General features: G+C 41.7%; 1 protein-coding gene across 8 annotated transcripts in view; it reads right to left on the bottom strand.

Moving 5' to 3' along the window:
* The window catches only part of fbrsl1 (fibrosin-like 1), a 254,770-nt gene that overhangs the window by 108,451 nt on the left and 118,546 nt on the right, over positions 1–27,773 (bottom strand). For 7 of the 8 annotated variants that reach the window (XM_016673819.1, XM_016673817.1, XM_007556971.1 and 4 more), the window contains 2 exons: positions 25,398–25,427; positions 6,368–6,397 (listed from right to left, as the gene is read on the bottom strand). In XM_016673819.1, the coding sequence (XP_016529305.1) occupies positions 6,368–6,397; positions 25,398–25,427 (60 nt within the window). The remainder of the gene's footprint in view (positions 1–6,367; positions 6,398–25,397; positions 25,428–27,773) is intronic. The other variant, XM_016673818.1, reaches the window with a different exon arrangement.

Genomic DNA, 27,773 nt, shown 5'->3' on the forward strand with positions numbered 1-27,773 from the left:
CGAGAACTTTTACTACTTCTCTAATGCTGCTCAAGAAAACTTTCTGAATACCCGCCTAGCCAATGTGAGTGACTTCACTGAATGAAGAACAAGCTTGTTTTAACCAAACATTCACATCACACACACACCTGCTGTTTTTGCTAAAATTTCATGCGTTTTATATTGAAATAATATATAAATTTGAACAAAAAAAAATGTTTCTATTGTCTGATTTGTTATTTTGTAATTATGGTTTTTAAATGAACCATTTTCATGTATGTTTTTAAAACAAAATTTTCCAAACAACATAATCTTAAAATGAATTATTGCAGAGTATCTGATCAAAAGGCTACTTGAGTTTCCTTTTTTTAAATTTTTTTTACCAAATACCTTTTTTTGCTTTTATTTGAGTAATTTCTTGTTTGGCTACGTTTTCCTTTTACTTGAGTAAAATATGTTAAATTAGTGCTGCTTTTACTTGAATGAAATCTTTGGGTACTCTACAACCTCAGGAGAGCAGATGGAGGATGAGGAACGTGAAAAACTTACTGTAAGGCTTATTTTTGCATCCTAACATCTCTGTTTTTCACCACAACCGATGGTGTAAATGATGTAACCTGGACGAAGAGGAAGAGGAGGAATTAACATGTCGATCCGAGGCAGGGAGCGTCCCGGATAAATGACTAGATCAGAGCTACAAAAGAAGCACAGACAGAATGAGATGATGGTTCTCGAAGACTCTCTCAGAGACAGACAATTTCTGCTGAGAGGCTGCTCAGCAAATGAGACCAAATGGAATTAGCCAACCCGGGTGTTCTGTGCCACGGCGATGGCGATTCTGCAGCGCTTCTGCAATTTTATACACAGACGGACATCAAATGTAATATTGGCACAGCGGAGATAACTCAGAAGACACCGGAGAAGCCGGGTCAAGACAGACAAGTGGACATAATGAAGATAGGATGACTCTGAAAGAATGTTATCCTATCGCCATTACTGACAGGAGATAAATCCCACTCCGGTTATCCGACTCTGAAGTAACAGAGAATGATAGTTTTGATTTCAAACGGGCAGAGATTGAAACGTTTAATGGATTCTTGCTCTACAAGAGGGATGAAGAAGATTTCCAAAGCCGTAGTTGGAATAACACCTTTAACAAAATCGACTGTTGATAGGTTGTGTTTTACTACGTTGGTGTAAAACAGAAAAATATCCAAAACAGACACAGAGCAGTGTGCAGATATTTACGTCATCCTGCTGAACATTCACATGACAGCAAACTGCTGGAAAATAGTAAATCGTCTTTATACGTAACAGACAAATGGTAATATAGAACTAAATGCATCACGGTACCATTAGAAATGTAACGTATGTCTGACTCAGTACAACCTTTAAAAAAAAAAAACTCACCTTTTGGAGCTAATGTTAGCATGTCTCTGCTTTGATATGACTTGTTGATAATTTGCCTGTTCTAAAGTGATTCCAATCAATAAGACGGAGACAAAGTTTGCATAAAAAGTCAATATTGAACAAAACTTTAGTGCTTTGCTTTAAACATGACAACATGCTCTGTTCAGCTACAGAAAGGACGCTCCAGAAGAGACCAACCAAAATCATGTGAAAGGTCTAAGACAGTACCAATTTTATTATAAAGTATTCAAATTTATATGTTAACGGTTACGTCAAACTGTATGGAGGAAAAATTCCAACTCTAAGGAAATGACTGAGGTACACACCTCTATGAATAAGCTACTCTGTCACGAATGCATTGTTATATTAACGTTCACTTCAGAACCCTTTCAGTCATGGACTTGTTTCCTTTTTCAGTCCCTGTCAACCTGTCCTTCAACATGACAGACTAAAAGCTGGAATCATAGGTCGAGTAAGAAATGAGTGGGAAGGTTAAGTCTTTTCTCGTGTTCTGGTCTTGGGGCAAACTGAGTAGTCTTGGCATATATTGTACATACGCATCATTTTGGAGATAAGATCACAGATATCGAGTCATGTTTCGAGAACTGGCGGAAACCTAACAAACTCCAGAGAACTGAAGTCTGATACGTGCCGGATTCGCATCGCTGCGAGTTTTGTCAAGTGTCGCGCCGATATTTGGAAGCTTCTCCACACGCAGCCACCCGAACTGACTTTACTGTAGCAAAACACGAGACTGTTATTCAAATACAGCGTAACTGATTGCACCCCTGAGCCGCACCTGGAAGCCAAATTCTAATGAAGTTAATCTGTGAAATCCTGACAATGTGGGTGTTCAGGTGGCTGCTAATCTGATATGAAAGGAGTCTTTTCTTTTTCACTGGATAGATGGGGAAGAGCTGGCACCTGCTCCAGCAAAAGGTTGCAGAAAATTATCGCTGTCAAGCTATCTTCAGTGCAAGCAATTACAAATGACAGTGTTTGTCTTCCTCCTTATGAAACCCAATTTCTTTCATAGCTTTTTTTTTTTTAACCTGAATTTGATGATGGCTTGCCAAATTATCTTTTGCTCGTCCTCGTCCGCTCAGTAATTTGATATGGTTGTTTCACAGTTCTCATCACCTCGATTAGTGGAAGGTGCGTTTGGGAGGAATAAAAAGGTCATCGCTGCTTTGGTTGTTATCTAGATTTTTATTCCGGTCAGGGGTTTGGTGTGAAGGTTCTTCCGTCTTTTTCATGTTAAAATTTGACACTTTAGCAGACTTTAATTTATAGACCTGGAGGTTATTTTCTTAGGACGAACAGCAGAAAGATTTCTACATGGATGAATGAAAGAATGGATGGATGGATGGAAACAAGGTTTACAAAGTGAGATGGGGAAAAGATCTGGAATTTAAAGTTGATTTTCCATGTGTGTTTTTTCTGTATTTTCTGAGCATGTATTATACTGTATAAAATAATACATTTTTAAAAGATCCCATCAACAAAAACACTACTGTCCTTCTACAGGACAGTAGTGTGCCATATAAAGTTGCTTTATGTGGCACATTAAACTAATGCAATTAAATTTTTAAAGTAAACATAAAAGCATTGATGGACGTCAATTTTTTTTTTACAAATAAGATCTGAAAAGTGTGGCTTGCTTCTCCACTCAGTCTCCCACATTGCCGAACAACCTTTAGCTAACCTTTGGCTGCAACTTCAAAGACTAAAATAGTTTTATAAAACAACTCAACCTTGTTGAGTTTTCATCTATCACTTTAATTTATTCAGGTCTTGCCACAGTTTTCCATTTAGATTTAGGTGTTGGCTCTGATTGGGCCATTCCATCACATGAATAATGGTTGATTTAAACTGTTCTAGTGCAGGTCTGGGTTTTATGTTTCGGGTCGTCGTCTAAAAGGTGTTCTTAAATTGTCTACTCTGCCGAAGAAAATGTGTGATGCTGCTTCCACCATGTTTGACATGTGGCAGACTGTGTTGACGTTGAGGTGCGGCGCTAGCTTCCTACCACACACTGAAAGCAGATGAAAATAAACAGCATTTGGTTTCAGCTGACCAGACCACCTTCCTTCTGGGTCCCCAGCACGGCTTGTGGCAAACTGAAAGCAGGACTTCCTGTGGCTGTTTTCAGAAAATGACTTTTTTCTAGGCTTCCAGTTTGCGGCGACAGACTGAAAAGTGTTCTTTGAAATGTTCAAAGTTTGAACTGTTGTTTCTGAACCCAAACCTCCTTCAAGCATCTCCACAGCTGTCTCTCCCTGACATGTTATGCTGTGTTCCTTGGTTCTCATGGTTCTGTTTATTCGCTGACGTTCTTTAGACTTCTGACAACTTGACAGAACAGCAGAGTTTATATTTGGACTAAACTGCACACAGAGCGACTGGATCTACAAATCAGGTCACTTGAGAAGACAATTTGTTTTGCTTTATTTAGAGGCATCAGAGTAAATGGGGCTGAACGCAAATGTATGTTAAACTTTTTAGTTCTTTATTGCAAAAGTTGACCTCCGCTTCACCATTGTGCACTTCTGTTTTGTTTCTATCACATAAAGTCCCAATAAAATACACTGAAGTTTGGAACTGTAACGTGACAAAATGTGGAAAAAGTCCAAGTTATATGGCAAGAGTGGAGAGTGTAGCGATAAAGACATAAGTTGGCTAAAATTTGGCCTTGAAGTGACCCTCAACGACATTTAGTCAAACTCTAAATATAGAAAAAAATGTTTGGACTGTTTATCAGAAACACACAGGGGTAAAAAAAAAAACCCCTGAGATTCATAGAAACTTCTTGAACGCAGCTTGTTTTTCAACTGCAGAATCAAACTTTCATAGCACTAAATTTGACACTGTTAAGATGTGTGTCAGAAGGTAACTGAGCAGAAGCGAAAACAAAGCCTTGTACCAGAAACATTCTGAGTTTCCTATCCAGTTTTACCCTCCACGCTGCTGCCGAGCAGCGGCATGGAAACTGACAGGCTATTGTTGCATTTTTTTTGTTGTTTTTTTTTTGACGCGTCAAGTAGCGAGCATCTTCCGCTCCTTCTCGCCTCAGTAACGAGATAAAAGGCTATTGACTTGCCAGGCAACAGTTAATGCAAATTGCGTTTGCTATCAATGTATTATTTATAAGGAGAGTTGCAGACGTTTCCACAGAACTGAAAGCTATGCTTACAGAAGATTAGGCATGCTATCTTATTCATTTACCAGAGGGTAATTGCTAAACTGTGGAGGAATTAGGATGCGTGAGATTCCCCAAAGGTGTTTCATCTTGTAAACAGGTGGTTGCTATCAGCCAACCGCTTTTAAGTCGGCAACAAACACATTCACAAAGGTGAAACTGATATGGCACTGGTAGGGAATTATCAAATGGTTAACTTTAAGAAAAAAATAAATAAAAACTTTCCCTGTAGGAGAAAACTTTTTCTTTTTACAAACACAACTCTGAAATGTGGAGCTGAAATAATAAACGCTTAACCTTGAGATAAGAAAGCTCTGTTAGGTGTTGGATGTTCACTGACAGACACATTTGTCAGTACCTCTGGTAAATACGTGCAAAAAGCCTTAAGTTAAATTGAATTAAATTTTACTTGCAGTGCTACAACCTCATACAGAAAAATACTGAGAAAAATCTACCTTTACCTTGAGAGGATTTAGTTAGTCGAGAAAAATGTTGAGAAATAGTTTTGCAGTTGTTGTTAAGTCCAACACACTAAATACACTGACAGGGATCTTTGAGGGTGTGGCATTTTCTCCATGGTTACTTAGATTGACGTCTTCCTGAGCTTACTTATAAAGTATGTGAATGTTAATCTTCTTACCTTGGAAAAATTGTTTGCGACAAATCCACTGACAGTCCTTACGATTGACAGCTGCTGTCCACTGCTTATCAAAAGGTTTACAATAAAATCAAAAGTTTGGTTTGCATCCTTTACTGTTTAGCCAGCCGCGCAGCAACCTACCACCATTTCACTGGAGTTCACGTGTCCAAATGTTGTTAAAGAACTCACCCTGGCGGAGTGGGCTGCTCTTTGAAGAGCGTGATGTCATATGTTAGTGGTCAACACCGAGAGATTTCAGAGAAACGGGTTGTCTAAAAGTAACATCATTGTAGCGTCGACCGACGCTCCTTACGGCCCGCCCAAGTTCCCACATATGTTCCTGCCCTTATTCAAGCCCATATAGTGAGGAACAATCTACCAATGGAGACACACCCACCTTGGCTAGAACCAAACCAAACATTAACCAGATAGAGTGAAACTTGACAATGGAGAGGGGGGCTTTAGTCTAATCTGGCGAAGCACTATGGAGATTTACATTTGTGATTGCTGGCATGCAGATAGAGCCCAGTGGTTGTCACGGAGACTTAGAAATCCCCAAAGACCAACTCTTTGCTGTGCTTCTCTAACAGTGAACTTTGTATATCATTTAAACTCCTTTAAATCCTGTTCACCGTGCATGGCGGCAAGGTAAGTATGGGTTTTAAAGCGGCCATGTTTTAAAAGAAATTATTGGGGCTGCCGATAATTGTGTCACCAGGGACTTTCACACATTTTCACAAATGTAAAATTTGTTTGCGTCTGCAATGGCATGCCTCATAGAGGTGCAAAATTTTACTGATATTACCCAGGCTGCTATGATAGATGCTGTACGATTCAAGATTTTTAAAATTTACTCCAAAAAATACAGTGTTTTTACACAAAACCTAAAATAAATTTCATTCTGTGACTCGTTTTGCTGGCTTTTTTTTCATCTCTGTGAGATGAAAAATAATCAACAAAGGCTGTGGTTCTCTGCAGCTCTCTTTTTTTTTTTCACCCAACAACACCTTCTGACTACCACCTCTCTCTCTCTCTCTCTCTCTCTCTTTCTCTCTCTAGACGGGAGCTTTAATTTTGTTATTCACAACTCCCAGTCACTTCATGTGGCGTGTGAATAAACACAGGAAAAGCAGCCTTACCTTGTCGTCAATGTCACTTTCGCTGTCACACTGTAACAGAAAACAGACAAACATGGGGAAATGTTAGGAATTATTCATTCGGCTCCCCCACGTAGCATGATCATTGCAGATGTTATTTTTGTGTGCCACCTTTTATTCACTGTCAGCTCTCAGAGCAAACAGCACAGGATGAAGATGGAAAGGAGAGTGTGTTAGTCAAAGAGAGAGGTTTTTTTTTCTCTCTCTCTCTCGAAGTTTCAAAAGGAGCGCACAGACACACAGAAAGCCATTCTGGTGTTTTTGTTACAAATTCAATGCTGGAAGTTTGCAAAAGATGTGAAAACGAATACTGCGACACACGGTTCTATTATAAAGAGCCCTGTTCGGTAATTCTGCATTCAGCTGCAGCTTGTCATTTAGCCCTTTTAGTGTGTTTTAAAATTGGACGATAGCATCTCAAGGACACAGATTCTTTGAATTCTCACTGCGCCTATTAAGTGTGGTATTTCAAATTTGCTTTGTGACGAGCCCTCCTTTAATTTGTATGTCAGACTTTTACAAGGGTAAACCAAGTGAATAACAAGAAAGGCTGTTTTCTGATATGTGCGTTGACTAGCGTGGCAGAGGGCCAAATCACTTGCTATTCACTGGAGAAGTGAAGTGGTTTGTCTTCGATGCTGAATTTTTCTTTTTTCTTTTTTTATAAGTCATTTCGCCTCTAAAGCGTGTGACGATTAGGCTCAGAAGTGTAGTGAGGACAAAAGGAAATCTAAGGCCTTGCCGTTGAGAAACAGATAATAGAGGACAATGTTTTTTTATTTCAGGTATGCTCACAGACAGGAATGTCTGTTTTCAGCAAATAAATACGTAAAAATAAAACTTACACAAATCCTGTAAATTACTCTGAGGAAGTTAAGGTGAAGTTAATGATCATAAAGGTAAAAGTTGAAATCGGAATCCATTTATTCCATTTTTATCAATAGCTGCATTTCTATTACAAATATGCCCAATCATTTTTCTTGTATTTTCTAAGATGTTCCGCTTATTTTGAGAAAAAAAAAACATAATTTCGCCATTGTGGTGTTTCCATTAAAAAGGACATGCAATTAAAATCAAATGTGAATAAGCTTAGAAATCATAGAAGTGATGGATGCAGACATTTAAATGATATATATTCACACATCAGCCACAGCATCAGTGCTCATCATCAACTATCAGAGGAGACATCTGCATTTTATTGAGGCGTTGGAGCGACAAGCCCCCGGTACTTGGGAGCAGGTACGGCTATGTAGCGTTTTGAGGAACTTATATTTCAAGATTGTACAGAACAGCCAAGGATTCAATGCTTTCGAATGACAAATTACTTCTGATGAAGTGGAGTTACCATTTCGGCTTTTTATCTTGAACTACAGCTAGGTAGCTCGATGCGGGTCACCCCAGTAAAAACCAACCCCTTGTTCTACGCTTTGCTTCATACAGAGGGTCCGGACTCTCGGCTGTACAGAACGATTACTTCCTGGAGGCGTGGATCATTTTGAAATATAACATTTTACCCAATCGCTAATGTTTGGCCGTGGTGCTATGAAGCTTACCGGAAACAACCATCCTCCACTGCAAAGAGAGAAATGCCAATCTGTTAATGATGATTTGGAGGCGTGGCCAACACGGACTGAACAGCTTCGATCACTTCCTCTGCCGCCATTGCCAAAACTACAGGGAGACTACATCTCTAAAACAGAAAATCATCGCCATCGTTCACAACTTCCCCTTCCGTTCGCTATTCGGTGAATTTATTTTTATAATTCCAGTTTGCTCAACTTTACGGCCCATGGAAATGCAGCTACTCGTTTGCAGCTTTCACTAGTGAACCCTTTCCCCCCTGAAACGGTAGGTGGTGAAGCCGTGAAAACGGGACGGGTGGAACCGTGGGACGGGTGGAACCGTGGGACCGTCCCACTGGACCCCACAGCGGGACGTACAAGGGGCAGAGCAATTGAAGCTTAGAGCCACAATAAGCGAGCGGAGTGGTCCCCAGCGCATATCTGCCTTCAATCTGTCAATTAAGGCCCTGCCCCAACATCCTTAAGTGGAGCCTTTTCATTTTGTTTGACTCCCTGTCAGGGCTGGGCACAATGAGGAGGGACCTGGGTCAATGGAGGCACAGCAGCCTTTTGTTGTGAGCGCGGTGGGTCCAAATGTATAATTAAGTAACGAGAGTAATCAGAGCAAGGACTCGGTGACCAGGATCTCTCAGGAGACGATAATGGAAGCATGTATGTGTGGGGAACCGTGCGAGCATGATTCCTCCTACTGTTCTGAGACAGCAGGCGTCCATGCTGCGACAGCTTCAATGGGAAACAAGAACAATGCCACTCAGCCTGGTAGGAGGGTTAATGCTAGGGCTTACATTACTATCTGAAGCATAAACACTCAGAGAAGGTCCAGGTTCTGTTTTCCACACGCAAACAAGTATTATTCTTGCTAATGTGATTTGCTGTTTTTGTTAACATAATGGCACTGCGTCTACAGAAGGAAAGCTACCAGATAAATTATTACTAGTCAGCTACAATCAGGCATTTATATATGCAGTGGCTTGTAAAAGTAGCCACATTTCTTGAGCCTCGTCACTTTTGCGTCATGTTTTGCTAAGCCTTTGTTTCCATTTTACAAATACGCACTTCTATGTTTAGTTTTCTAACAGAATACATTCAAGTTTTGACAAAATGTGACAAGTTTGACTAAGGTGACAAAATATGAAAAATTTAAGGGGTGTGAATGCCTACTTTTTTTGTAAAACAAGTTTATGCTGCTGACCTGTTGACATTCTTTTACCTTAAATTTTAATTTATGTTGACACCAGTCTTGATTTGTAGATCTTGCAGGCTTAAGAATGATCTTTATATCTTTAGTTTTGCTTTTTTTTAAATCAGACTTTCTAAAGAAAATGCATCAGTGCAGACCTGTGCCAAACTACATATATGTATTCTGTGGATGTAATAAATATTGCATAATTTTATCAAATCTTATCATTCGGTTTAATATTAAGATGATATTGCCCTTGAACACACTTCAGCAGAACTTAAGCAAACTTAAATTTATATTTTCACAGATCAAACTTCTTTTTTTCAGTTTAGTTTTTAGTGAAAATATCTTAATACAAAACTACTTAGAAGTAACTTTTTAACCAGATATAAGAGTTTTAGGTCAATAATTCATTAATAGTGATGAAAAAGTTCTAGTTCCATTGGCAGATTTCTTCACTTATAACAGAAAATATGTTTTGTTGTGAGAAAATCAGAATATAGTACTTTTTCCATCAATATTAAGATATTATTGACTGAAAACAAGCTCATATATGTTGCAAAAATGTTTCTTGTAACTTAGTTTTGTCTTATTATGTGTACTAAGAAATTTGCACTAAAATCTGGACCAGAAATACTTGGTAAGATTTTGTGTTTTTACAGTGGACAGCAATATTGTTGTTTGTTGGGCTCTGACTTTACTGTATACAGTGACAGATGTGTTGTAAAAAGACGATACCATATAAAAATGATTTTTTTAAATACTTTTTGCTGTCATTTTCATTGGTACTGAAATAAAGATCAGTTCCCAAGGATGCACACATTTGTAAAATAATGGACAAAAACATTTAGTACTACTTATATTCTCATGTTCTCTTTTCTGAAAATTCAGAAACATTTCTACTAATTTTGTCTTATGCCATCAGACTGTAATAGAAAAACACCTTTGTGGTTGCTGTTGTAAGCTAGTTAAGTCCAAATTTAAATCGCCTATTTGTCTCAACGTGCTACAGGATTTTAGATAATAGGCATATTTTTCTATTTTGATCTGTAAGTGCAGACCAAAAACAAAGCAAATAATAAAAAAAGAGAGAGAGAGAGAGAATGGATGAAATCTTGTATCCTCAGGAAATCGGTTGCAACGTATTCTTGGCATGCAGCTAAAAGGATGACTTCCATCTCACAGCGGCTGTGGGCTCCACTCTATTACAAAAGGACGAGCATAAACCGTAGGTGATGGAGGTGAACAACTGGCTCTGTCTATTCCCCAGGTGTGTGCTTCTCCTCGTTGCTGCAGCGGTAGCCATGACACTAGAGATGAGGCCTCGTCAGGCTGGAGGAGGCGAGGAGGAAAAATAATATCAAAAGAGCACAGCGTGGTGCTTATCCTTTTACAAGAAGCATGCACTGAGCAGAGCGTTAAGGGGAATACTAGCTCAGACGGGGACGGAGACACAGCAGAACACAGCGGGAGGGGGAGAGGCAGGTGGAACGGGGGGAGCTAAACACTAAGCACAGGCAGGGGGTTAGGGGGGATGCTACAGAGATGAAGGGAAGTGAGGATGGATGTAATGTTCCAGCAATTTTGTCGGTACTGTGTGTGATTGCCCTGTTGGGCTATTTCACTTAGGCAAGTTGAAGGAAGGAATACAATAAAAGCAGAAAATTGTGACCGTAGACGCAAAACGAGACTGTCATTTAACATCCGGGGCGTCTTTAAGTGTCATCTCCAGGACAGTAGTTTTAACAAAGGCTTCATGAAAAAAAGGCAACTTATGAACTTGAAATGAAAATGCAAAGATGTCCAAGCGGCCGTTGTTTTGTGCTGTTCACCAAACTGCCTGACAGAAACCAAGACGCTTGTGGGTTGCATCTTAAAAACATTTAAAAAAAAGTCATCACCAGCATCATCTTATTATTCTTATCAGAGTCTTTCGCAATATTTTGCACACACTGCGATGACAATAGATTTGCGATATATCGTGCAGCCTTAGCGCATCTATAAGTAAACTTGCACTGCGGTGCCTTACGATCGCCCTGCATGGCATTTAGTACAACGTTATTAGGTTTGAAAGAGTCACCTTCACTCCTCCAAACTGTTTTGTCATTATGCTCAACCAGCTCTGTCACTGGTTGAGTTTCCATTACAAATGTGCACAAATCTTTCTTTGGTTTTCTACTAATGTCGACAAAACACTATTATGGAATTGCAGCGTTTCCACTGAATGAGAAATGCTATTAAAATCCCACGTGACTAAGCTTGTTCACATGATAAATCATTAAGATTCATGGTGGGGAGACTTACAAGAGATATACATTTCAGTCACAGCATTAACGCTCATCATCAGACGAGGCGTCAGCATCTTGTTCAGGTGTTGGAACGCCACTTGTATCTTCTCATGTTAATCTGGTTTCACAGATTAATGTGTGTGTAAATGTCAATTTATGTGTAATTTTTTGTGGATTGGAGAGATTAAATTTAATCTTTATAAATGAAGCAAAAGCCCAAAATGAAAGTGTTTTTCATGCCGATGATGAGTTTGTTCAAACCTCTGTCCAGCAATGTTCCTACACTATGACAGGCCTTGCTAAGCAAATCATTTTCCCTTTCATCCACCCAGTTTACCACTTCCTCTGCATGCCCTCCTCTCCTCACAACATGCACCGACATTTACACAGCTCTCAACACATCACACACACCCTATTTATTCCAGCCAGCGGCCCCGGCGCGAGCAGGGCCGCGACCTGGGCCGTCCCCGATGACGACCCCGTGGCTCACCCCTGAAACACGGCAGAGTCGAGGAAGCCGAGGAGAAAACGCAACCCGAAATCAGACGGATGGATGGATGCCTGCGTTTTCAAGCTGGGGAGAAACAATAAACGCACTCCATCCCCGAGCGCATTAAAATGACAGAGCAAATTAATCACACGGTCCCATTCGTCACTGTCAGAGCAGACGAGGCCATGGTCAGCCGTGGTTCTGCCTCAGAGACACAGAGCAGGAGTGGAGTGGGTTGGGGGGGGGGACCAAAGAGGAACTTGCCTGGTTAAGTAAATACTGGCAGGGCGTCAACAACTGTCATCCTGAATACTGATAGCAACCCTGTACTTGCTGCGGGAAATGCAAAAAGAAAATAAAAAAAGAGAGAGAGAGAGAGCGAGAGCGAGAGAGAGAGGAAAAAATGCAATGCAAGAGCTTCCAGAGCTCCTGGCATTTATTTGTCACTTTCTGTTTGTTCCAATAGAAGTTATAGACAAAAGGAAACAACACAGAGGAGGAGATCATACGCAAACGATTGTTTAAGTGGCAGTTTGTGATGAATTCCTTAAGGTGTAGTAAGTGACATGGGAAGAAGAAGAGTTAAAAAAAGAAGAAGCTAAGGTTACTAATGGATTAATTCAAAAAACATTGAAGATGTTGGGATGTTTGTTTTACTTCTGACAGCTGCCAGTTCAGTCCACTATTCAAGTGAATAACAACGCAAAAAAAACACACAAATGGCTTCAAATACAGAAGATGTTTCTACTGAGATACCATAGATGGTAAAAAAAAAGAAGAGTTTTGACAAACCCCAACCTCCTGGAGTGAGAGCCCACCGAGGGGGTAATGGTCCGTTTAGATAGTTGAGGACCAAAGAAGTGTCAGATACGGGTTGAACAACAACAATTTTCTCCTGCAATTTCCCTCCTGCGGATGCTGGGATGAGGTGTGGGGCGTGGGGGTGTGTGGGACCTGTGGCTGTCGGGATGGGGGCGTGGATACAGAACCTCAAATCCATCCGTGGATGTGCTGTCAAGTGTGTGGAGTGTCGGCGACACATCGGGAAGTTTCATTTATCTTGTGCAAAGAAGCGAACTTTGCCTTTTCCACTGACAGAGCCTGAAAAACGACTGGACAAGATGCGATGTTAAAACCGCAAATTTGAATGGATTCTATGGGAATTTTATTTTTTATTATGATATACCATCACAGGAAGAAAACGTATGATTTTCAAAAATGTCATGCCAATAAGTATTTTGTGCGGCATGCTTTTGTATTCAGCCAACCTGATTTAATACTTTGTTGAACCACAGCTTTTTGAGGTGCAGTCGTATTTATTAAATTACAGTATGTGTTCTGATGAGGATTGTTTGGACGATTAAAAGTACTTTTTGAAAATAAAATTCTAAAAGCAAGTATTAAACATACTTTTCATTAAAACTGCATTTCAGCTTTTTGGTGGGCATTTGGAAGATTGCTAATGTAAAAAAAAATATCATAATTAATAGGAAAAAAAAGGCTTTTAAACATCTACCTTGGTGTAATTAATTTGCATAACGTGTTTCTCTTAGTGATAAAGTTCATGAAATAATTGAACTTTTCAATAATATTTCAATTTATTGAATAGATTTCTATGTCCTGATTGGCTTTGCATATTTACAGTGAACTTTTTGGACATACTTCTTTTAAAAAATAGCACAAACTCCCTCAGAAGTATCTCCATAAAAAATTTAATTCTCACAACTGCATTTTGGTCTGAACTTTAACTGGGCCATTCTAACATGAGTGTGCTTATTTCAGCTCAAGTGAACAGCCATGTCTTCATGGAACAGCTTTACTCAGAGTGATTAAAGTACATACAGGTATTAACATCATAGAATAGAAATGAGTACCAATATGTTTTCTGATTTTTACTTATTAAAAATTCTGAAGCACTTCTTTTGTGTTGGTCTATTGCATAAAATCGCATGGCTATAACAGGGTGACAGTAAGATAAGTTTGTTGGGTGAGAATACTTTTTTAAGTTGCTTTCTTAGGTTGTGCTGGAATATTTGATCAGATTCAGACTTAAATGGGGCAAAAATGACAAAACATGTTCAAGTATTGTGGTTTAGCTGCTGACGTGGCGCTACCTGAAGTGCATTTCAGTCAAATTAAAAATGACAACATCTGTCCAGTGAATTCTCTTGACCCCTCTGGCTGCATGTGAGAGAAGCACCCAGCACAGCGATCTGGTCACAGGATCAAATATATACAGCCATTTGACACTTGACCTCCCCGACGGGGCTGAATGGGAAGTCAGCTGATTACTCAGGGTCAACCTGGGAGTCCTGGATTAGGAAAGTATTGATCGCAGAGAAGATGCAGGGTCCACAGGGAATGAGCTTGGAAGAAAAAGCTCTGCCGGGCAGAAATGATATCGACCGGGAAGCCTAGACAGGCTCTAACGCAAAACCATATTTGAGCTCGGGACCTTGGACTTGGCTGTGCAAACAGAGACGGCTTCGGCAAAAAAAAAAAAAAAAGAAGCCTCTTTTTACGGTGCGGGTGTTGGGAGGGGAGGGGGCTGCCTCTTGAGAGAAGACAGAGCGAATGAGAGAGTGAAGGGGGATTGAAGTAGACAAGTTCAGGGCTCTTTGCATTAGACAGACACAGCAGCCGCCTCTGGTCTAGAACTGACACACTTCAGGGAAGAGTCAGCAGAGGTCATGTAAATCAAGACAGGGCGAGGAGAGATATAGTCCTGACCTGGGGCCAAACTAAGCAGATTTTTAACATTACCCAGAGTCCATGTAAACAGCACTGAGACCTGGCACTGCTTCACTTCACTTCCATGCAAAGTATTTGGAGAAATCCTGGAGGAAGTCAGTGGGGTTGGGAGGGGGGAGAGCGGGCTGCAGAGCTGCAGGATTTGGACAGATTGATGGTGATAGCAGTGCGGACTTGAAGAGCGATTCCCCTCCTTCACTAAATCAAATGACCGGCTTGTCCTCTCCAAATCCCTCAAACCTTTGCTTTCAGCAAAACCCCGGCGGGGAGTGACAGAACTGGCGGAGCGGCTAGTGTGATGCTTGGAGTAGTTTGGTGAGGGGGGAAAAAACAGACAGTAATGGCAGATGTATGAGCAAATAGGGAGCATTTATTCAGCTCAGAGAGAAAGGACTGCCAAAAAACCCGAAGGGACGGGGAATACACAACTGTGCTATGAATACATTGGAGGAAGAAAAATGGGCTAAAGGATGAGAAAGACTGGAAGAAATAAGAAACCTTCTTTTTTTCATAAGCTCTCCTACTTCCTCTGGCCTCTGTTTGTGTGACCGTAGCTGGTTTGCTATCTCAGCTTTACTGTTTAGCGTACACACGCACGCACGCACGCACGCACGCACGCACGCACGCACGCACAGACTGGTATTTTTGTTACCAATTTTAGGACTTTGTATCGACATCCATTCATTTTAATAACTACATTTATACCTAACCCAGACATTTTCTGTAACCCTGATAAGTACGACTCTTTTCCTAACCAAAACCTAATTCACATCATAGCTGTTAACCCTGACCCTAAACAAGGGGGTCCACAGTACCAGGGCCGGGCTTTAGTGCCCATTAGACACATCGGCCTTCAGACCCCATTTACTCCTTAGTGTTAAGTCAAACCACTGGGCCCAAAAACAGCACTTCTCCTTCTGGCGCCTCGACTTTGGGCCCCATAAAGAGCAGCAAGTCCTCACATAGTCGTATATGTTGCCAAAATGGGCTTCATAAGGTCAGAAATGCTAAAACACACACACACGCACACACACACGCAGACTACAGAGCAACGCGCTGTGTTTTGACATGGCCCGGGGCCTGGTGCTGCTGAGCTGCAGTGGGAGACACTGGGCATTGGAAATTTAAGTCAGGGCCTAGGAGAAATTAGGTGAGGAGGCAAGGAAATAGGATGTTGACTTGAACTGGCCCCGGGGGCAGCTGAGAGTCTCCCTGTGCAGCTCCGCTGGCTGCCTGACAGTTTGATGGAGCGAGTGGAGGCTTCCCCGCGGCCCGGGCCGCCGTCTCTAACACTGATGTAGCTCAGTGAGGAACAGATTGAGCCTCCAGGCGTTGCTCTGTTCTACTCTCCTTCTTTCTCTCCCTCTCTCCGTCTCACTCCATGCTGCTGCTGCTAACTCTCTCTCCCCCACTAATCCAGTCAAGCCAACATGCAGAGACACAGAAACGCAGCACATATGCATACGCGGGATTTCTTCGCACCAAATCAAACATTTAACACGAACAGGAAACATCTAGCGATGCACGCAGATGAAGAAGTAAGTCTGGAACGCTCTTTCTGTCTCTTCCTTCCGACAGCACCGTGATGAGCCCTACAGATGCTGTTGACTGAGCTCTGGCCGAGGCACAGGGGGAAGGAGGAGTAGAGGGAGGTTTGATGGAGGAAGAGGCAGAACGAGTAGAGTCAGGGGGGCTGGCAGGCCACAGTGATAATGAAAACATTCTGGCGGTAGCCCACTGTGTGCTAGTCATGAGAAGCTTGTGCTGCCGGGGGGCTCTACTGCTAATTTCAGGGGGCAGCCAAGTGTTTCACGCTAGACTTGTCATCGGGCCAGAGGGGGCATTCATACAGGGTGACAGCAATTGCGAGAGCGGGTAAAGAGTTTGGGGAGGTGGGGGGTGATGCAGAGGGCGAAAGCTTTGGCTCTCCTTGCCCCTCCCCGGTTCCTCCTCTTCACTCTTTGCAATGATCAAACGCTCTTACAGACAGGGTGCAGAATTACAAATGAGAGTCCTGTGGGCAATGGCTGGAACTGGAATCAACTAATCTCTGCTCGCTCCGTAGGTGGCCATGAGGGGCGCAGCTTGTCCTCTCACCGAGACGTTCTGGATGCACGCAAATTTAAATATGCTGCTTGATTTTACAGTATCTGTTTGTTTGTAAAATTGTGGCTCTTTCAGTAAGAACTGCAATTTACAGCACTTTATTTCAGCCCAATCAACATTAAACATAATACAGAGATATTTAAAAAAATAATATAATGGCGTGCCGTGGTGGCCTTAGTTTTAACCGCAGGTGCCACAGGTTCAATTCCTGGCCAGATGAGTCTTTCATTGCCCACTTTCCTGTCTGACACTTGTTAAATAAAGGCCACTAGAGTCATGAGAAACATTTTCAAAAACAAATAATCAATTGAAGAAACTTCACTGCAATATGTTGAGCCCATCTGCTGAAGTCTTGCTGTCTCTCGCTCTCTTGCAGCCTTTTAAATGTCTTCTTATACCTTTAAAGATTGCTCTCACTTCATGTCACACACCTTACTGATGATGAAAGTGACTTTCAGGTCTTCTTCAGTAAGTAGAAGACCTGATTTATGATCAGGACAGATCTAGCTTATCAAACATGACTTGTATTTGTTGGGGCCATCTGCACTGCTGCAACATATTTTGCATTGAGATGGTATTTTAGGCTTGAATGTCTTTGGTGATAAGTTAGCTAAATTTAGTGCAACTACAGTCAACTACAGTTTTTTTCTGGTGTTCCATCAGATTGCTTTTTGAAGCAAAGACCCATGGGACGTCAGATTCACAGGCGTACCAGAAACACGGACATCCAAAAGTTCCCAAGAAGAAAAGTGATTAACTGCATGAACATTTTCAAAATTTGTATAATCAATTAATCAAAATGTATGTGTTAATGTTGAAGCCCTACTTACAGGGCTTGAATCTTGCTAACATAGCATGTTAGTTGGTGTTGCAGACCCACATCTTCCCTACATGCAAAGTGCAATTTAGGTTTATAGTAGGTACATGTACTGATAAAAACTAAACATAAACGTCATAATCGTTAATCAAGGTTAATCATTGCATCCTGGATGAAGTAAAGTTACGGAGTGATAAGAACATTTGGACACATAGTACGGGTTGGAAGTTCCAGAAACTTGATGCTAACAGCTAGCACGCTCACCCTCCAACACAAAGAAATCCTTGGCTTTAGTTTTGACATCAAAATGAAAGAGCAAGAGTTTAGCAAATGTGCGAGAGGGATGGTGTCTGTACTGATAGCTTGGCGGTAGATGGAAAAGGCTGGAAGGTTCAGAAACTCTTTGTCACATAAAGGAGAATGTAAGAGAAGGGAAGACAGTCAAAGAGAGACAGAGCGATGTGGAAGGGGAGGAGAGAGGGGAAAGAGGGAGGCAGGCACATTGTACACTTCAGGCTGTGAATAATTTAAAGGAGCACTGGGGAGACGAGACGAAGATGAACACAAAACACTAGCAGCGTTTGACCCAGAGCTGTAGCTACATCAGTGCACATCAGAAAGAGAGAGAGAAAGAGAGAGAGCGAGCGTTCTCTTTTACTCTACCTCTTCCTCCCTCCTTCTATCTCTTTCCCGTCTTTTGCTCTTCATCTGCCTCCCTCTGTGTCAGAGAGGATACAGCTGTACACTGTTCTTGTTCTACCTCACAATCTATGAAGCTCAACAGAACGGCTGACAACTCTGTTTCATGAGAACCTTGTTCTCTTCCCTGCCAGGGGCATACACTGCGCCTGGCAAAAACTATGTTCACCCCTTGAACTTGTTCAGGTTTTGAGGCTCTTCAACAACAGACCTCACCGTGTTGTTTATGGGAGGGAACAATTCACGAAAAGAGAAAGACACCACTGCTATCCTTTGAAGACGTGACCGTCCAACTAAATGGAAATGTGGAGCTGCAGCGTTCCACAGCACAGGTAGATGCACAGTCACAGTCCAGAATATGGCTGACAAAAGTATCACAATATAAGCATTTTGTGTTGGTCGATAGATAATTATTGATTAGTTTTTTTTTTGTTTGTTTTAAATCCGATATACTGCCAAACCGGCAACGCAACCTTTTCTCTTTTATCCAGTTTTCACTCCATGCCGTTGTTTTTTTTTAAATTTTGAAGCAGTAATGAGGCTTGGTGGCGAAACCTGAAACTGCTGCTGCACATGTTCCTCAGCAGGTTGTTGCTAGGTAACCAAAGAGCGAGTGGTTGATGCCACCAACCTTGTTTAGCTTAGCTTTCCTTTGTCTACATCTCCCAGAATCCTGTGCGATTCTGGATCATAGTTCAGTGAAACCGCTGAAAATTCTATCAGACGTATCATCTATCGATACTGATCGTGTGTCTGTCACAGTACATATTGTTATTGATTTATTTCCCAGCCTTAGTCCAGTCCTTAATTCACCTGAGTCTTTGCAAGACTTTGCAGCTGTTTTGTTCATAGATGTCCTTTGTCCAGTCTGAGCTGTTTTGCCAAGATGAATCCAACAGAACTGCAGCTGGAAATGCAGTCAAACGTGGCTCCGCAAAATAACAGACTCTTCAACATGCGTACATGTCTCTGAAAACTCTCAAAAACCATAAAAAGTTTTACTTTCCCTTTAAAATTTACTACTTCATGTTGCTCCATCACATAATCTCTGACTAAAATACAATCAAGTCTGTATTTGTGACGTGATATATCCATGCAAGGCACTACAAACACTTAGAACAAGTTATCCACTTGAATAGTTTGGTTTAAAGGAAATGCGTTTCAAAGGAGTCTGACATCGTGAGCACCTGGGCTTATTTTAGCCATCATTAGGTGTAAGATGGCAGCAGAAGCAGCAGCACTGTGAACAGGAAGCGCTGCAAATTGCAGGTAGCAGCTGTAAATAAAGAGCTGCCCTACAATTAGGCTTCGAGAGGTTAAGTCGAGCTCGCTCACGCCACCTTTATCAAGCTGTCATGAGTCACCTAACCTGCTGAAGAGTGGACCCGCGTGTGCCATGAAAGGTCTGCTGGACATCTGTGCAGGGAGTGGCAATTGGGCGGACGGAGGGCGGTCTGAGCATCTCAAGAGGGAGGGGCGATTTATTACTGCAATTAAGGAACCGTGGGAATAGCGAAACGGAAGTTGAATGTGAAATATGACGGATATTTATAAACATCAAATATCTTGCGAGTTTAAAAAAATAAAAGGAGATGGCACATAAACAGAGCCAGATTTGATCCTTCTGCCTTCCTCTCTGTCTCTCCCTCTCCCTTCTTCACTGTCTGCTGCTCAGTCTGTGTAGCTGATATTAATGGGACATCCCTTGTTTGTAAATGTGCCAAGTTGCGAGCACCACTGCGGGCTGTCTATTATAGAGGGCCTCTGGGGCAGCTATTCCATATGGTGCCACATATGGCACTCAGCAGCATCAATTAATGTTGTTATAATACTGATTTTTATGAGCCAGAGCTTAACTTCTTTCCTGTTTATTCAACCCATATATCTCCTGCTTTTGCCCCCCCGCCCCCAAGCCCCTACTACCATCACTGAGTCTTTGATTCTGCAGACCGCAGAGCCTCCCTTTCATGAAACGTTCAAGAATCTGCCATCTGAGTGGAGCGAGGGAAAGCTGAGCCAAATTCTGAAGGCTTCAAGCTAACTTTGACTTCAAAAGCTAGCTTAAAGAAAAGTGTTGCTTCTCCAAGACTTAAAATGTACAGTGAACCCCAGGATAAGATCCAGGAATAGTTGGGAACCCCTCTGAAAATGCATAGAATTGTCGATTTTAATAGTTCAAGCACAAATTACACCTTCATTTGCATTAATACGTAGAGAGGAAACTGTCGTAGCACAACTGAAGAAGCTAACATCCATGATATTCCTTGTCTATTTCTCTTAGGGCGATGACCGATGAGCGGTAAGGAAAACGAATGGAGGTATTGGATTGGCTGCTTTGCAAACACTAAACAATAGCATGTCATATCACAATATTTTAGTTATGCTCTACCAAACATCCATAAAAAGAAGAATTTTCCATTTTTCCAATTTTCCATTACTAATTAGAAGTTACCTTTCATATAAAAATTGGTGAGTTGGCGAATCTGTGAATAGTTCCCCTGCAGATTAGTTTATGATGAGTTAGTACAGTAGTTGGTAATTTATTTTTGCCACTGCCAGAATTTACTTATCTTTAGGAAAACTGAGAAGAACAGAAAGTTGAGAATCTGATGAGGCGTTTACTAAAAAACTGAAACATTCTCTGGTTTTCTCACTTTGTACCTTAAATCACACAGTGGACTTTAGTGGCCAACTTAACAGGAACGATGCCTTTTACACGCTTAGAAAAAAAGTGCTGCAAAGTATTTACTTGATAATGTACGTTTGACAAACATTGTTAATGATGCAGAACCTGAAGAAATACTTGTCCCTCAACAACTTGGTCGTTTCATACACAACTTGACATTCTGCACTGACCTTCGTTCTATTAACAGCCAGCTGGGGAAAGTTTTGTAGCCTCTATGACAACCTATACTTCATGAATTCACTTTTACAAAGAAAACCTAACTGATACACTATGGTATGAGACAATATGGGAATTAAAATCACAAACAAGGGTTCAAAACAGCAAGAAGCAGGTATGAAACAGGAAAGTAGGAGAACCGACCAATCAAGATCATCCTTATTTTGACTATTTGTGAACATCTAACGCCAAATGCTGCCTTACCAGGAGCTAGCTCAGGTCACATTAGGTCACAGTGGGTTATATTAGGCCTGTATTCATGCACTATGCAATAAGCACATGGATGAAAGAACAAAATCTGAGGGGCCCTTTTTGTTCCCCCCAGTGCCTTTGGTGGTGGATCTGACAGGATGGGGGGGGGAACAAGAGCACGGCGAAAAGCCTCGCTTAAAAAGCTCCCAGAAACACCATCCTTGTCAGCGGTGCCACAATTAGAGACGAGATCACTGGCATTTCCCGGCGAGAAATATCTCACCACTGCTCCTCAATGGAACGCTTTCGTTTGACGAACGCCCCTCAAAGCTGGGGGTTTTTAAAACGTTTCGGATGGCTAATCACTCTCAGGATGAAAGGCCCCGGCATGTTCGTTTGTGTCGGCGCGGGGGAGCTTCCCTTGCCGTTTCGCTCGCTCTGATTCTGATTGTTTTTGTTCGTTTCCTTTTTCTTTTTTTTTTTTTCTTTTTTTTGTGTTGCAGCAGGCAGAGGGAGGCGAGGCAGGCGAGCTGGCAGGCAGCGCTGTTTGAAGGTGCAGTCAGACCCGAGCGCGGGCCCGATGCTTTGTAGTGATATTTCCAGCAGCACAATCTCATTACTTTTTGATGTGGGAGATGCATGCAGGGGCGGCTTGTCATTTCATGCTGTCAAAAGTTCTACAGGGGATGGGGGGGGGGACAGGGGCGGCAGCGGAACTTCAATGACCTCGCTCATCAAGAATGAATATATTAAATCGAATATCATAGACAAAGCCCAATGAGCGCAGTCATCAGAGATGTTTGTAAACCTTATGTCTGGTCCGTAGGGTATTGACGGATCCTTGTCTCCCGTCCGTAAGACTGCGACAACGTTTCATCTTCCAAACTGCTTTACTGTACGCCCAGTTGGGTGGATTAATTTAGAATAGGAAAAAAAAAAGACCTAATGGCAGCGTCATTCACCTTTCAAAAGGAGAGGAGAGCTCCTGCATAGTTTCACATGAGAGAAGCGCTGACAGTTCCCCCCTCAGGAAAACGCCTGGGGTTTGTCCCATGACGTTGATTTCACGCGGACTCCTTTCAATGCCGAGAGAGAAATTAGCTCTGTGTGAGACGCTGCCTGGCACCGACTGAAGCGGCTGGTTGCCATGCAAACCCCAGCCTGTTGCTGGGGCGACTGTCCTGAAGTGCTTCCTGGGTAATTTTTGAGGTCACTGGTTTGTGCACGCCTATGTGCTGCAGATGGGCCCACCCTCATTCAGGGCCCGGCGGGAGCTCTTTCATTAGCCCAGTGAATGGCCTTATTCATCCCCTTCGCCCCAATTGGTCACGCTGAGTCTCTGCAGAGGGCCCAGGACAAACTTTTCTCCCTGATCTTCCACGCACCACCCACCTTAGTCAGGCTTTACTTTTGTTCAGGGTGGATGGGGGGGCGGGGGGGAGATGTGGTGGCTGAAGCTCCAGGGACTCACAAAACAAAAGTGATGAACTACTGGGTGTATGTAAAGTACGATTGACATTTTAGCTTTTTTGTTTTTTCCAATTAAAGTTGCATTATGTAACTTTTATAAAAAAAAATATTTGTTACATATTTGTTAAAACTGTCAGTATAGGACAGATAATCTGTGAAAGGAAATTGAGCTCACCTTCTCCAAGTAATACTTTTGCTAGCTACAGACAAACACACCTCGGTTAGAAACAACTAATCAGAATCAGGAGGAGGGGCTTAGCATCATCAATCACCCTCATGTATGTGCTGCTTACACCCTCTCCATTGCTCTCCTCTATGGTGCAGCTTCTTCCTGATAAGTTTGCCAGGATTGCTAAGGCTAGTTAGCATGGTTACTGATGATGGCAAATAAACAGTTTTCCTGTAGCCACATGTTGTTTTTCTGTCATTAGAACATTGAGCCGCTCGTACATGAGCATGATTGACAGCACTAAGACCCTCCTCCTGCCTCTGATTGGTTGTTTTTGACCATGTGCATTGGATTTCTTGAAATGGCAAATATAGTAGCTCAGGGAGATGGAGGAGATCCATCTTTTCACAGGTTTTCTATCTCATAACATGTCACAATATGGTGACAGTTTTAACAAATATGTAAATAATATATATATTTTTTTATAAAAGTTACATACTGCAGCTTTAAAGAATTAATAAAAAATAAGGAAATTGAACACAATTCACATCAAGACAGTTATAGGCTAATAAAGTAAACTCAGTATCCACTCAAAATTTGTTGATCTGACTAAGCTGTTGAGTGGGGGACCTGATCACAGGATCTATAGGATTAGTACAGGTGCATTGATACATCAGTCCATTGATAAATTGGTCACAAATTCCTTAATTTCAGGAGATGTGCAATCAGCCAATACTTAAATGGTAAACAAATTTTATCCACCAACATTTTCTACCTCCGCAAATGTCTTGAAATTAGCCGATGTCCCCAATGTTGCCAACTTGGTGACTTTGACACGACATTATCTACTTTACAGACAAAAAAAAAAATCAGTTTTGGCCAAAATCGGAATTGGCAGATCAGGCTTTTTGAATCTTGCGATCAGTCAGAAAACTGCACTTGGTGCACTCCTGCTGATTACTTGATGAAACTTGACTATGGACTGATACCTGTTATTGGTTTACAGTTGCGTTTTTCAAAGCAAATTCTTTAGCAAACTTTATTTTTTCATGCACTCCTTGTAAAACGGCATCCCAGTTTGTGTACATTATTTTGTGGAGTTAATCGGGCCGTTGCAGAGAGTCTCTACCCGGTTTCTTCTTCACGATGATGTTTACAGAGAGAGACGAGACGGGGGTCCATGTCTGATTGTGACGTATGGTACAGCTCTCAGGGTAGCAAGACAAAGTGCAGTTAGCTCAGTCTAAACACAATTTATTATATTTTACCTCTTTAAAAACAAAGACATAAGACATAATATTGTTTTAGCTGACCTATTGTGAGAACATAGTAACCTTCCTTATCTAGCTAACCCTGAGTTGGAGCAGCATGTTGAGGCTGAACTCCAGAGAACAACTGTGACTGCCTGTTCGTTGTCTAGAAAAGCAAGGAGAGACTGGATCATCTTAAAAGTCACAGATGGAAAACTAAAAATGATGCTGCCTTGTTTTTCAAACACGGAGTTGATCTGACGAGGTTTCTTAAAGAATAAAGTATTAGTATTGAGCTATGCTTATCTTGAAATGACTCCTGCAGAATTTGTGCAGACTTTTGTGAGTGATGTATGTGGTGACAGTAGGTATGAGCTGGTTAGCAGAAGAAAGTTAGCTAAATCTACATGACATGGAGGGTAATTTGATGAGGAATAGAATAGCAAGAGAATACAACTTATTCGAAACAGATTTGAAAACTGAAATAAAATCTACCTGGTGCTTATATTTTTGCTTGCGGGTGTCAATAAAAATCCAAAGATCTATTTTAGTTGGAATGTTTTTGCTCTTAATTCCAGAAATGAATGGGATGTTTTTTTAAAAGCCATCATTTTGCCAAAGTAAAGTTTCAAGAACCTTATTTCTATCTCGGTGTCATAAAAAAAAGCACTAGATAAAAAACTCAGGCAGAGTTATTTTATCGCTGTTTCCACTCAGTCCATTGAGTTGCTGCAGTTCATAGATATTCTAGAGGGTTCTTTACAGCCTGCCTCTTTTTGGCACTTAAGTAATTCTCAGGTCTAGCCTGGTGAGAAGTGACTAATTGTCTTGAGTTGTTAGTGTGCTGGGAATGGGGACCCACTTCAGTCAGTGACAGGGTGCACAATAATTTTGTTTTTCCCGTCCCTCCTTACCGCTCTCCCTCCACCCCCATCCTACCCCTCACCTCTCTCTCTCTCTCTCTCTCTCTCTCTCTCTCTCTTTCTCTCTCTTTCTCTCTCGTTCTCCATCTTGCAGCAGATTTTGCCCCTGTGCTTCTCAAGCTACTGAGCTGTAAAATTGACTGGACAGCAGGCAGTATACAGAATGAGACCTGGCATCATGGACACACTAACCTTGTGGAGGGCCACTGCTGCTGGCTGCACCTAAAGAGATGGAGACAGAATGTCAGCCATATTAGACTGAGAAAGGTTCAATGAGGAAGAAGGAGAGACCAGAGGGAGACAGACACGGAGAGACATATTGTTTCTTCATGACAAAACAATATGGCAACTTGGCAAAAGCAAATCTAAATCAATATGAGGTGGGCATAGGCTCTACACACAGGCAAAGGATGGAAACCGCATGAAGAGAAAAGTGGCAGCATGAGAAGAAATGTTAGCTACAGTATTACGGCCAACATGTTGATACGTTCGGTCTTTGTATTACTCAAAACTTAGCATCACTGACAAAATGTAGATTTTACCACCAAACAGGTAGTGGCAGATACCAGGACGGCTAAACGTGTCACAGCAAGGTTGCTTCGTTTTGAAATCATTTTAAAGATATTAATAAATGTTGCCAGAGGTCAATAAAGGTCAACCAGCCAGTCTATGTTCACAAATTCAATGGTGTCATTTGTGCCGTTATACATTTTTCAAATTGTAAAAACAAAATTTCCAGAGGTCACCAGAGATAACCTTGATAAAAATTAATTGTGCTATTTTTGTGCAACTTAAAATTTGGCATCACAGCTTATTGATCCCAAAACAATATGGCAACTTGGCAAAAGCAAATTTGTTTCATTTTGCAAATGTGGGGGGTGTGGGGGAGGTTTGTTGACCTTTGATGACCTCTTTGAATATTTATTAATATCTTTAAAATGATAGCAAACTAAAATTTTTGATGTGCAAATATTTCACACCAATATTTGATTTGAATGGGTAACTTTACTCAGATTGCTTTGGAGGATGTTAGGTTTAAAAAAAAGAGTTTGGGGACATTTTCAAGTTTATGTAATATTCTGCATTTTCCACAGAATACAAATGGAAACTATTTTTTACCGCTAGTAATACTAATATGCTAACATGTCAACTGTGATGACTCAGTACTTCTAAAACTCCTCTCTTCACACACAGTGTGACGTTGCCTCTGCCCTTCATAGAAATAATTACAGAACGCTACAATTAAAACACTCTGAATGTAGCTTGTTTGGCGTTCTTAAGGAGGTAACTGGAATTGGCTGGAAATGGCGGCGGAACAAAGCTTTTCAAAAAACTGAGATCGGAAATCAGCCCCGAGTTCTCTGATTGGTGCGTCTCCGACAAGAAGGTGGTTCCTGCATCAGTGTGGATCCCACCTCCACTGTAATGAATTCAGCTCGTACCACTAGTCCTGGAACAAATCTGAGCAATCAATTACTATGAATCACAAATAGACTGGCTGCGGTTTAGATGTGAACAAATGGCGCTTCGGTCTCTTACAGATGATAGTGCTCTGAGCTTCTTTCTCTCCACAAGAGATTAAGCAGGTTTGTACTCTCTCAGGCGGCCAAGCGCTCTCTCTCCCTCCTCCCCCCTCTACACAACGCCCCCGCCCCTCCAGGGTGCTGCACTATCATTTGCAGGAAAATTACTTCAGTAATGAAGAATCCAGGCCCATAAATCCTTGTGGCCTCACCTTCCTTCGCTGCCCAAGTCTCGCTGAAGAGCTAGTAAAAATTCCCTTTAAAAAATTCATAGCGCAATTTTGCTCAAATCCCTCCCAGCAAGCACAATTATGGAACTTTCATCTCAATTGATTTATGTCTTGGGTAAAGAGATGAGGGGTTGGGGGGGACATCACTCACTGTGGGGGGGGGGGGGTCGCGGTGGAAAGCAAGGTTAGGGGGTTTGGAGAGAGGAAAATAACAAGTGGTAAATCATTGTTTTTAAACCGGAAGGTGTAGAGCCTTTTGTCAATTTCTCTGGATGTTTGTTGTACTGCAGGTGATGGCGAAATACACCGAGTACAGAGGAGGAGGAGGAGGAGGAGAAGGAGGAAGAGGAAGAGGAGGAGGAAGAGGCAAGGCAAGCATTTGAAAGTAGAAGTAAAACAGCAGAAAGAGGGGAAGGGGAAGAGAGAGGGAGAGAGAGCGACGAGGGCAAAAAGCAGTATTACACTTGATTAATAACACTAATCAAATTATACAGTGTTCCACTGTGCCCTGAAATCTGGGGCCATAATGTCCTCTAATAGCGAGGTTCATGGAGCTAAACTTCAGAGGGAAAACACAGCGCTGACTGCTGCACGCCTTAATGAAGGCAGTAAAACATCCATTTCCAGAAGCCATGAAATGAAAGGCGAGATTGTAGATGTGCACCCAGTGGCTCCCTGACTGCAAAAAAAAGAAAGAAAGAAAGAAAAAAAATAAGAGAACAAAATAAAACCCCCACAGAACACAGCTTTAGAGACAGGCAGAGAGATGCTTTACTGTCTTAGAGAGAGAAATGACGAGAGAATAAAATACATGT

Source organism: Poecilia formosa, unplaced genomic scaffold (genome assembly GCF_000485575.1).
Source record: "Poecilia formosa unplaced genomic scaffold, Poecilia_formosa-5.1.2 Scaffold82, whole genome shotgun sequence".
Classification (NCBI taxonomy): Eukaryota; Metazoa; Chordata; class Actinopteri; order Cyprinodontiformes; family Poeciliidae; genus Poecilia; species Poecilia formosa.